This window comes from Erythrolamprus reginae, chromosome 11, assembly GCF_031021105.1.
Source record: "Erythrolamprus reginae isolate rEryReg1 chromosome 11, rEryReg1.hap1, whole genome shotgun sequence".
Lineage (NCBI taxonomy): Eukaryota > Metazoa > Chordata > Lepidosauria > Squamata > Dipsadidae > Erythrolamprus > Erythrolamprus reginae.
In genome coordinates this window covers 32,978,596-32,989,912 of record NC_091960.1, presented here as the reverse complement: position 1 = coordinate 32,989,912, position 11,317 = coordinate 32,978,596, and the positions used below count along the sequence as shown (strand labels likewise).

At 52.5% G+C, this 11,317-nt stretch overlaps 1 protein-coding gene across 2 annotated transcripts; it reads right to left on the bottom strand.

The window, feature by feature from the left end:
- HMGN2 (high mobility group nucleosomal binding domain 2) lies at positions 1 to 5,490 on the bottom strand. Of its 2 annotated transcripts, none has more exons than XM_070764189.1 (6): positions 4,686 to 5,490; positions 2,470 to 2,514; positions 1,893 to 1,922; positions 1,708 to 1,758; positions 1,507 to 1,602; positions 1 to 859 (listed from the first exon to the last, which is right to left on the bottom strand). In XM_070764189.1, exons 1-6 carry the CDS (start codon positions 4,698 to 4,700, stop codon positions 824 to 826), a joined length of 273 nt encoding a protein of 90 aa, XP_070620290.1. In that variant the 5' UTR covers positions 4,701 to 5,490; the 3' UTR covers positions 1 to 823. The 2 variants fall into 2 exon arrangements, with proteins under 2 accessions (XP_070620290.1, XP_070620289.1); XM_070764188.1 differs by lacking the exon at positions 4,686 to 5,490 and adding an exon at positions 3,839 to 4,302.
- Positions 5,491 to 11,317: the final 5,827 nt, after the last annotated feature.

Sequence of the window (11,317 nt, the reverse complement as noted above, 5' to 3'; positions counted from 1 at the left end):
GCCAAACAATATCCAGCTTTATTAAAGGTACATTTCTTAAAACGATCAATCAATGGTATTCAGGCAGGACATGGGCTACAATTCGCAATGTTTTACAACAAGTTCCAACTCCCCTTTTCTTTTGCACTACCAAAATGTAAAGTTACTATATAAAATCCAATTGGAACAGGGATAGTTTAGAGTGAGGGTGGACACTTTCACATTTAGTATGTTGTTTAACAACTTTTCACAAACCTACCCTGACTTTAAGGGAAAAAACCAAAAACTGCAGAATTTTTAATCTGAAGATTCACAATAAAGAAGGGAATGTGGCTCAGGAGCCATCCTTCTTCCCTCGGTATTTGACACCAGAAATCTGGATTGCCTGATACTGTAAGAATGCATTTGGTTCTATGATAGCAAGTATCAAATGCCACATGATACTCAGAGAAGTAATAAATGCAAGGGACACTGAAATAATTATGAAGTAGTTTTAATATCATTTCTCAAAACAGGCATTTTAGGAATTTCAGTGTTGTCTGAAGCATTTCAAAAACCAATACAGATTGACAGCATCAGGAAATTCTCTCTTTGTGCCCATAAAGATTCCCTGTGGCAAAATTGAAGGGGGACTTTTAAAAGCCCAGATTCTAAGTAACAGAGTCAATGACACTTGTCCCCTCTCCTCCCTCTAAACACAACAACAAAGCGTTCTGTGGTGCTAACAACATAGCTTTAAAAAAAAAGTAAAACAAAATTCTGCATTGTTATAAAACTTGATAAAAAATAGTATTTCAAACTGTACAGTCACCAGAAGTACACAGTTATCAAAAATTCACACAGTTCACTTGGCATCCCCAGCACCTTCAGCTTTCTGTGCCTGAAAAAGAAATGTAGTTCATCAGAGAGCATTTTACTTTGTGCAGTTCAAAGGGCTAGTGTTTGCATGTAAGATGCAGTTATTGCAAATAAGCACTCGGTGGAAAAGATAAATAAGCAATAAAGCAAATAACTTTATCATATTTAAACTATTTCAAAAATCTCCAGAACTATACTAAATTCTCTTGCAATTGTTTTATTTTATTTACATTTACTGAACTAATAGTGCTCTCTATTCATACCTGCATTTTGTAATAATGTGCTTTTTCACTAAATAAAAAATTACTTTTGATTTGTAAATACAGCTAAGTTTTAACTGTTCTACATTTCCCAGTAGAAGATACATTATTTGCAAGATTAGCCTAAAGTAAAGTTTTATAAACATGACAAGCTAAGTTAAAATAGACGAACGTGGAACTAAAAGTTTTGAACATGAAAGTCAAGGAAAAAACATTTTGGTATCTCTGTCATATTTGTTTTAAATTACAATTAATTAAAATATTTTTAAACTGGACCCATTAAGGAAAGATTCAGGATTTGTTGGAGATGTGATTACTTAAAACATAATAAACTTAAAAGGTTATTATCAAATATTGGTTTGATTTCTAAACACTAAGTAACTTCAAGTGTTAATAATTAATTATATACCTGGTCTGTTTTGGCATCTCCATTTTCTGCAGGGTTGTTTCCATCCTTGCCTGCATCAGCTTTCCCCTTCTTTCCCTTGGGTACCTTTTCAGCTTTCTGATCATTGGGAAAAAAGAGTAAGTTAGCTAAGAGTTAATATATGAATTCACTTTATGAAAGCAAAATATTTTCAATTCAAATGGCATTCAGCGTTACACTTACCTTTGGAGCTGCCTTTTTAGGTTTGGGTTCTGGCTTTGGAGCAGCAGGTTTCTAAAAATAAAAGTACAATTGATATTTTGGAAATATTTGTGCACTTGATGTGACACAAATACATGTTATTAAGAGTTCTTTAGGTGTTTTTTACTTTTATTAAATCATCTCTCAAAAGCATAAAACGTACTTACAGCAGATAACCTTGCTGATCTCCGCTGTGGCTATTTAAAAACAAGAATAAAAAAGTTAATCTTGTTAGAATGAGCATGGTTCCTTTGTAATCTCTATTAGAATATTAAAAAGTATAACACAGGTAGTCCTAGCCTTACAACTGATCCTACAAAAATATAATAAGATAACCCTCACCAGTTTACAACTGAGACAGTAATTTCTGTTAAGCGACTTCCAAATTTTACAACCTTTTTTGGGACCACAATTCATTTATCATGTGATTGCTAAAATAATCCGCTTTCCTGATTGATCCTGCTTTGCAGGAAGCCAGCTGAAAAAGTTTAAATAGTGATCACATGAACTGAGGATGCTGCAATTTGTTGTAAATTCATGCCAGTTGCCAAGAACTAAAATTTTAATCAAGTGACTAGAGATGCTGGATCAGTTGTAAGTGTGAGGAAGAGTTGTAAAGCCCTTTCTCCAATGCCATTGCAATGAATGCTCATTAAATGAATGGCTATTAAGCTGAATACTAACTAATGAAAAAACTTAGCATTAAATAAAAAATAAATGACAAAACTAAACCAATAACCTTACCTCATCCTTTGCTTTGGCCTTATCACCCTTGGTATCCCCTTCAGCCTACAAGAAATTTTGGACATGATTACAAGAAAACTAACATTTATTTTGTATTTAAATATAAATGCATAAAGCAAATAGATGAATAGCTAAATTTACATACTAATTTCTTGACTAATTCATATACTTTACATTTACATACAACCTCACAACCACTTGAATTGTCTATTTTTCCTACATATCAAATTCAAAAATTTCTAAATTAATAACCTGATTTTACTGTATTTGTCTGTTGGAAATCGGAGCTTTTTCTAATAATATAGAGTGGAATCAGCTCACTTTAAGAAACAAAAGCAGCTATTTTTTTTTTTTTTAAAAATCCACAACCAGGTCGGTAGCTATCTCTTTTGGTATTAAATTTTTGCCTAAAACATCCAAATTTTGAAAGAGAACACTTGTAGCTCTGGTTTGAAATGTGGGGTCTTTGATGTTCTCAGACCTTGACTGTTGACCCAAATTCTATTTGAAGTGAAGTTTCTGAAGGACCAACTTTGTTCCAGAATCCAATAATTTCTCATATTTAGAATTATTCCAATAAAATAAAAATATATTGCTTTCATATACTAAGAAGCACAACTTTGCATTTCTGTACATTACACAACATTGTGAGTTGTGTGATAACACCACTGACAGATGTCTCTTGCTCAGTTTCATTATTCTTTATTCCCCAGCACAGCAGCTCTGGGCAATATAATGAGCGCTTTTATTTCAAAATACCATGACCTCAACCAAATCCATGCGATACCAAATGTTATTTATTTCAGGAATTCTGATCTCACAGAAGGGAACATTTCCTCGAGTCCCTGCAACTGCTAAGACTCCAGAAAACTAACCCTCCCACTGAACTGCACAGCCTTTCTTTGTGTTAGCAGCATTTCTAAATCCAAAACCACACACCCACTTTCTCAACTCAGGCTGCTTCTTCCCCAAAATGTAGCTAGGGCAATGAAACCTCCCCGAATGCCTCTTTGCAGAAGAAAAGATGCGAACTGTGAGGCAAGCCAAGTCAAAACAGGAGCATGCTGCAACAGTCAACTCCTGGGCGGCGATGCTATTCGCTCTGCAAACTAAACGGCTGCAGCCCACAAGCTTCGTGGTTTTTTTTTTTGAAGCAGCAAAGGCGGTCTTCCGAACAACAGGTGTCGAGGGGCAAGATTTAACCCAGACCGCACTTGGCAAAAAAAAAGAGGCATCGTTTGTCAGGCGACCTTGCCAATTTCCAAGGCCTTTTCAAGAGGAGTTTGGAACGGGTGTGTCCCTCTCATGGTTTTCCCGCCCTTTTTGAATTGTACGTGTGAGGGGGAGGGTTGAGAGAGAAAAAAACCACCTCATTATTTAAGCGGGCGAAGGAGGGGAAACGAGGGGCTCTCCTGCTTCCCCCCGCCACCGGCTTCAACGGACGGTGCATGTGGGTCTCCTTCCGGTCAACGGCCCTCCCGCCAAAAGAAAAAAAAAGAAGGGCGAACCGATCGCCCCGTTTTCTTTTCCCTCCTCCGCTCGACTAACTCCCCCCCTCCCCTCCGCGCCTTAAGTCGGCGCGTGCCCCTTCCCGATTGGCGGGCGAGGGCGAAGCGCGCGGGCAGCCAATAATTAAAAAGCGTTCCCTCGCGCTTCTTCTGCGCGCACGCGCGCGCGGTGGCCCATCTCGCGCTCTCGTCACCCTTCCCCCCCCCAACTACCCCGCCCCGCGCGCTGAGCTTTCCGCCCTGTGTATAGTGGCTCGCGAAGTCAAAGCGCCCCCCCCCCCCCGCGCCCCTTCGTCTCCCACTTCGCCGGCGCCTTTTTCCCTTCACAGGGCCATCAAAAAATGCGCGGCGGTTAACGGTCGCTCTCCCTAAGCTCCGCCCCCTCCTCCATCCCCACTTTTTTTTTAAAAGTCCCGAAGACGACCGTTGAGCTGTCTGGCGCGCGCGCGCACGCGCTTTCCTCCCCCCACCTCGCCTCGCGACCGTTAATCGCCCGAAGCTGAGGGGGGGGGTAGGGAAAGGGAGCGAGGTAGCAATTGAGCGCGGGGAGGGAGCGGAGAAGAAGAGAAAGAAAATGGCGTCCGCTCTGAAAGCTCACCCCCGCATAAGCATCCCTCCCTTCGAGTTACAGCAATTATTCCCCCCCCTCTCGCCCCCGGGCCTTTAAGTTGTCATTTCGTTTTTTTTCCCCTCGCCGCAGCCACGTACCTTTCTCTTGGGCATGTCAGCGGCGCGTGTGAGGGAGGGAGAGCGAGCGAGGAAGGCGGCTCGGATTGAAACGAGAAAAGGCAAGGTCTCTAAAGAGGAAGGAGAAAACTCGGGCGGGAAAAGCCGCGCGGAAAGGGAAGGACGGAAAATTTAAAAAAAAAAACAAGGAAGGGGGAGAAAAAAGGGGGGAAATTCCGTCTGTCGGGCTCGCTCGTGTCGCTCGCGACCCCACTAATTTGAATCGGGTGTTTATAAAGTTTTATATAGAGCCGGACGCGGCCCAACCGGTTCCAGCCGGATCCCCACCGCCCCGATCGACCATTGGACGGAGCGGGTCACGTGGCGAGGGACAAGACAGCCGGGGCGGGTTCTGTGAGGGGAGGCGAAGAGAGAGAGAGAGTGAGGGAGCGCGCGCGCAACTGAATGTCCACCTTTTTTTTTCCAATCGCCGCCAGAAGCGGCTGTTTGGTCCTGGTGCAAGTAGACCTCAGATTTTATTTTAATTTTTGAAAAGGGTGAACCGGCAGAACGAAAGAAACGGTATTTCTACCCCCTCACCGCCCGCTACGTCGAAAGAGATTGAAAAGAAACGAAGGGTCCCCCCCCCCTTGAGAGAGCCGTTATTTTTCCTCAGAAACGGAGGGTTCCCCCCCCCTCTTTGAGGGAGCCGTTATTTCCCCCTCAGAAACGGAGGGTTCCCCTCCCTCCCCTCCCTCCCCTCACCCTCTGTGAGGTATAAATCTAGCGAATTGGTTGTAAAATTTAAAAAGAAGAGTTTCAACGTCACTCCGGCTGCCCCCCCCCCCCCAAAACGTGGTAAATAAGAACACGCCTGGTCGGCACGAGTCATTCCCGACTAGCCCGGGAATCCCCGCCACCATCTGAGAGAGCCGCGCGGCTGAGGTCAGCCAGTGTTTTGTGAGGGGGACCCGAGCAGCCTAAGGTGGACTTTCCCGGGCGCACCTGGCCAGCCGAGGCGCGGGTTTCCCTTTCGGGAGCTCGCATTAGCGAAGGGCCGTTGGGTTTAAATACGAGGCCGCCTCTGCCCGACCGTTTTTCAAATCCCCGCTTGAAAGGAATGTGGGTGCAAGACGCATGGGGGGGGGAGGGAGAGGGGAAGATGGTGGCCCTCTTTTCCCTATGCTGGAAGGGGGAAAGAGGAAGGTGCGGTCATTGCTTCGCCGCGGCGGAACGCAACCCACAGCGCCCCCTTCCTTTCCAACCTTGGCTGCGAAGTGCCAGGGTCTCGGCCGGGGAGGCAGGCGGCCAAAAAAGGCTTCACGTGAAAGAAGGCGCTTCTCCACACCCACCCCAAAAAGGGGGGGGGGGAGAAGTGATGGCTGGTGCTCCACCTTTTTTCTCCCCCTTTTGACCCGGGGCGCTTCCTTCGTGGGGTCGAGCGGGGAGCTGTCCTTTTCAGCACCAAGCGGTCGTGCTACCACGATCCCCATCGACTCCCAAGGTCAAAAGCACAAGACTGCAAGGAGTTAGAGACCAACCACCCCCATGACCCGCCTGTCACACAGTTGAGAACAAGAACCGTGCCAACTACGTTTGATCAGCAATCCAACTTAGCATTTCCTTTTATGACTTCCTGGTGACCGGCATTACAAAATATGGCTACCCTTCTTGTTGACTGCGAGTTGCCTAGAGGCAACTGGTGGATTACACTGGAAAGATGATGGGCAAGCCTCATTTGTTTTTTCAACCCAAATTGATTGGATCAGGTTGGAGGAGCCTAATTTACATATCTGTCATGTTTCTTACTCTTCAGTCCCTGCTAGGCACTGAAACTAGCCTGCCACGTGCAAAACATTCACTACCACTGAATGTGTAGCCATTCTCTTAAGACCACAACAAATCAGGCACAGTAAATAAGTGCTGGCTAGATGGTTCTATTCAGATGAGTTACTTGGTTTTGGTTGGATCGTAGCTATGAATGGCTGGCCTTTCAGATTTTGTAGGGAACAGCAGCTAGTGATTCTGTATTTGTGGAAGGTGAAGAAAAATAAGATAGTGCTGCTTCTCTGTAGCCACGTTGCTTTGAATTGATCTCACATTGGAAACCAGACTTTTCCCCTCACTTGTAATACAGTGATCCCTCGAGTTTCGCGATCTCGAGTTTCGCGAAACGCTATATCGCGAGTTTTCTACCCGGAAGTAACACCACCATCTGCACGCATGCGTAGATGGTGGAGTTTGCATTACCGCCGGGCAGATCAGCTGCTAGGCGGCCAAAGGAACCTTCCCTGGGTCTTCCCGCCGGCATGGGGGGCTTCCTAGCACCCCCCGAACCCCCAACCCGGGTTTGGGGGGGTGCTAGGAAGCCCCCCATGCCGGGGGAGACCTTTTAAAACACCCGTGCCGCTTCCCAGCTGAGTCCTGAAGCCAAGCGCAGAAGTTCGCCTTTGGCGCTTGGCTTCAGGACTCAGCTGGGAAGGGCGCGGCTGTTTGAAAAGGTGGCAGTCGGCCTGGGGGGCTTCCCAGTACCCCCCCCCAACCCTGTCTCCTGCCGCCGGTTTAGCCAGGAGAGGAGCGGCAAAGTGACTTGGAGGAATGGGAAACTCAAACCGCCCAGTTTCAGCTTTCCATTCCTCCACGTCACTTCGCCGCTCCTTCTGGCTGGTGGGGGGGGGGAGTTAGGAAGGTTCTACTTCTCCCCCCCAGCCAAAAACTCAAAGCCTGTCTCCTGCCACACAGTTTAGCCAGGAGAGCAGCGGCGAAGTGACTTGAAGGAATGGGAAACTCAAACCGCCCGGTTTCAGCTTTCCATTCCTCCACGTCACTTTGCCGGGGGAATCTGGGAGGGAAGATGACGCGCCGGCAGCACAGGGGCGAGGGGTGGGAGGCAAAGCTCTGCGGGTACAGCCCCTTTCGGCCAAGCCTCCCCCCCCCCGCCAAGCAGCCAGGGAAGCCGAGCCGGGCGTGGAACATCGGCGCGGGAGGCAGGAGACGATCGGGCGACCGGAGCAGCAGCGCCGCCGCCGCCACGCCCGGCTCGGCTTCCCTGGCTGCGTGGCCGGGGAGGCTTGGCTGAAAGTGGCTGGAGCCGCAGAGCTTTGCCTCCCCCCCCCCTGTGCCGCCCGCGCGTCATCTTCCCTCCCAGACAAAAAGGCCACCCTTCGGCTCTGCAGTTTCAGTGGGGTTTCCCCGTTGCCCAGGGATTCCTGAACACACCACAGCCACCTCCGTTCGGGCGAAGGAATCCCTGGGCAACGGGGAAACCCCACTGAAACCGGGCGGGTTAAGCCTCCTTCGGCGACTGCGGAACTGCTTGCTGTCAACTTTGCACTGGGCAAAGAACTCTTCACCTCCCGCCAGGCACGGACGAAAGGCGTGGAAGTCTATTGTAGCAGCTGCTACAGCGGAGACATTTTGGGGGGGAGGCAGGAGGCAGGAGATCTGGCCCTTCACTTGCCCTCCCAGCAAAAGGCAAAGCCGCGCAGCTCCCCAGCCGCCAAAGGAGGCTTAACCCCACCCCTCTGTCCCACCCATCGCCCGTGGCCGGCAGAAAAGCGGGGATAGGCAGGAGGAGGTTATGCCGACCACGGGCGATGAGTGGGACAGAGGGGTGGGGTAAAGCCTCCTTTGGCGGCTGGGGAGCTGCGCGGCTTTGCCTTTTGCTGGGAGGGCAAGTGAAGGGCCAGATCTCCTGCCTCCTGCCTCCCCCCCCCCCAATGTCTCCGCTGTAGCAGCTGCTACAATAGACTTCCACGCCTTTCGTCCGTGCCTGGCGGGAGGTGAAGAGTTCTTTGCCCAGTGCAAAGTTGACAGCAAGCAGTTCCGCAGTCGCCGAAGGAGGCTTAACCCGCCCGGTTTCAGTGGGGTTTCCCCGTTGCCCAGGGATTCCTGAACACACCACAGCCACCTCCGTTCGGGCGAAGGAATCCCTGGGCAACGGGGAAACCCCACTGAAACCGGGCGGGTTAAGCCTCCTTCGGCGACTGCGGAACTGCTTGCTGTCAACTTTGCACTGGGCAAAGAACTCTTCACCTCCCGCCAGGCACGGACGAAAGGCGTGGAAGTCTATTGTAGCAGCTGCTACAGCGGAGACATTTTGGGGGGGAGGCAGGAGGCAGGAGATCTGGCCCTTCACTTGCCCTCCCAGCAAAAGGCAAAGCCGCGCAGCTCCCCAGCCGCCAAAGGAGGCTTAACCCCACCCCTCTGTCCCACCCATCGCCCGTGGCCGGCAGAAAAGCGGGGATAGGCAGGAGGAGGTTATGCCGACCACGGGCGATGAGTGGGACAGAGGGGTGGGGTAAAGCCTCCTTTGGCGGCTGGGGAGCTGCGCGGCTTTGCCTTTTGCTGGGAGGGCAAGTGAAGGGCCAGATCTCCTGCCTCCTGCCTCCCCCCCCCAATGTCTCCGCTGTAGCAGCTGCTACAATAGACTTCCACGCCTTTCGTCCGTGCCTGGCGGGAGGTGAAGAGTTCTTTGCCCAGTGCAAAGTTGACAGCAAGCAGTTCCGCAGTCGCCGAAGGAGGCTTAACCCGCCCGGTTTCAGTGGGGTTTCCCCGTTGCCCAGGGATTCCTGAACACACCACAGCCACCTCCGTTCGGGCGAAAGAATCCCTGGGCAACGGGGAAACCCCACTGAAACCGGGCGGGTTAAGCCTCCTTCGGCGACTGCGGAACTGCTTGCTGTCAACTTTGCACTGGGCAAAGAACTCTTCACCTCCCGCCAGGCACGGACGAAAGGCGTGGAAGTCTATTGTAGCAGCTGCTACAGCGGAGACATTTTGGGGGGGAGGCAGGAGGCAGGAGATCTGGCCCTTCACTTGCCCTCCCAGCAAAAGGCAAAGCCGCGCAGCTCCCCAGCCGCCAAAGGAGGCTTAACCCCACCCCTCTGTCCCACCCATCGCCCGTGGCCGGCAGAAAAGCGGGGATAGGCAGGAGGAGGTTATGCCGACCACGGGCGATGAGTGGGACAGAGGGGTGGGGTTAAGCCTCCTTTGGCGGCTGGGGAGCTGCGCGGCTTTGCCTTTTGCTGGGAGGGCAAGTGAAGGGCCGGATCTCCTGCCTCCTGCCTCCCCCCCCCCCCCCAAATGTCTCCGCTGTAGCAGCTGCTACAATAGACTTCCACGCCTTTCGTCCGTGCCTGGCGGGAGGTGAAGAGTTCTTTGCCCAGTGCAAAGTTGACAGCAAGCAGTTCCGCAGTCGCCGAAGGAGGCTTAACCCGCCCGGTTTCAGTGGGGTTTCCCCGTTGCCCAGGGATTCCTGAACACACCACAGCCACCTCCGTTCGGGCGAAGGAATCCCTGGGCAACGGGGAAACCCCACTGAAACCGGGCGGTTTGGACTTTCCATTCCTCCAAGTCACTTCGCCGCTCGTGTCCTGGGTAAACCGGGCGGCAGGATACAGGCTTTGAGTTTTTGGCTGCAGGGGGAGGGAGTTAGGAAAATCCTACTTCTCCCCCCGCAGCCAAAAACTCGCAAGGTAAGGTTCGGGGCGGGGCGGGCGGGGCCCTTTTGTGCCAGTCGGGGAGGCGGCGGCGGCTGCAGCAGAGGCGGGCGGGGGAGGCCGGCCCGCCGGAGGGGCGATGCTGGCGGCGGAGACAGGCGAAGTCCCGCCCGCCCCCCGCCCGCTTGGCCCCGGGGGGCTGAAGGGAGCCAGGCGGGGGAGGGCGGGGGCTACTCGGTTCTTCCTCAGCCGGGGGTAGCCGGAGCGCCGGCCAGGCGGGGGCGGGCGAGGCGAGGGCTGCGGGGCGTGCCGGGCTCCAAGTTGCCGCGCTGCCTTTGTAAACCTGCCCGAGGGAGGCGAGGGAGCCCCTTTGTTGGCCGGCGGCCTGGCCGGCCCTTGGCGCGCGGTGCCCGCGGGGACTGCTGCGGCGGGGACTGCCCACTGCCTTCGCCCAGACCAGAGGCATCGCTCGGCTGGGTTTGCAGATCCGCGGAGGCATCGCCGAGGGCGGGCTGAGCGGCGCTGTGTTGGGAGCCCGTGCCGTGGGAGCGGGCGGCTTGGCCTCGCTGCGGCGGCGGCGGCTTTGCGGGTCCTCGCTGGCGGCCTCGCCGGGCGGAGGAGGCTGCGGGGCTTTCTAAAGGGAGGAAGAACTTGCTATCGAGCCTGCTAATGAAATCCAACCGGCGGAGGGTCTGAAATTCCACCCGAGGGGAAATGGGGGAAAAAAGCCCAGCCGGGAGCGCGGCGCCAGGCATTGTTCTCCGGACCCCTCCCGCAGCCTGGAGAGGGAAAGGGCCGCTGCGGGTTGGATTTCATTAGCAGGCTCGATAGCAAGTTCGATAGCGGCGGGCGAACGAGGCGAGCGGCGGGCGAACGAGGGGAGTGGGGGGCGAACGAGGGGAGCGGCGGGCGAACGAGGGGAATGGGGGGAGAACGAGGGGAGCGGCGGGCGAACGGGGCGAGCGGCGGGCGAACGGGGCGAGCGGCGGGCGAACGGGATGTGCGGCCGCCGAACGGGGCGAGCGGCAAACGGCGGGCGGGCATCAGCGAGGATCCGAGGCGGCGGGGAAGACCCAGGGAACGTTCCTTCGGCCGCCCAACAGCTGATCTGCTCGGTAGCGCGGCAGCAGCGAGGAGCCGAAGATGAGGTTTCCCCGTTGCCCAGGCAAAGGGGAAACCCCATCTTCGGCTCCTCGCTGCTGCCGCGCTACCGAGCAGATCAGCTGTTGGGCG

Excerpts from the sequence above, each read along its gene's own strand:
- HMGN2 (XM_070764188.1), bottom strand. The coding sequence starts at position 3,919 with ATGCACCGTCCGTTGAAGCCGGTGGCGGGGGGAAGCAGGAGAGCCCCT. Across the intron at positions 2,515-3,838 it reads TCGCCCGCTTAAATAATGAG|GCTGAAGGGGATACCAAGGG; the intron begins GTGGTTTTTTTC and ends AATTTCTTGTAG. Across the intron at positions 1,603-1,707 it reads CTAAAAAGGCAGCTCCAAAG|AAAGCTGAAAAGGTACCCAA; the intron begins GTAAGTGTAACG and ends CCCAATGATCAG.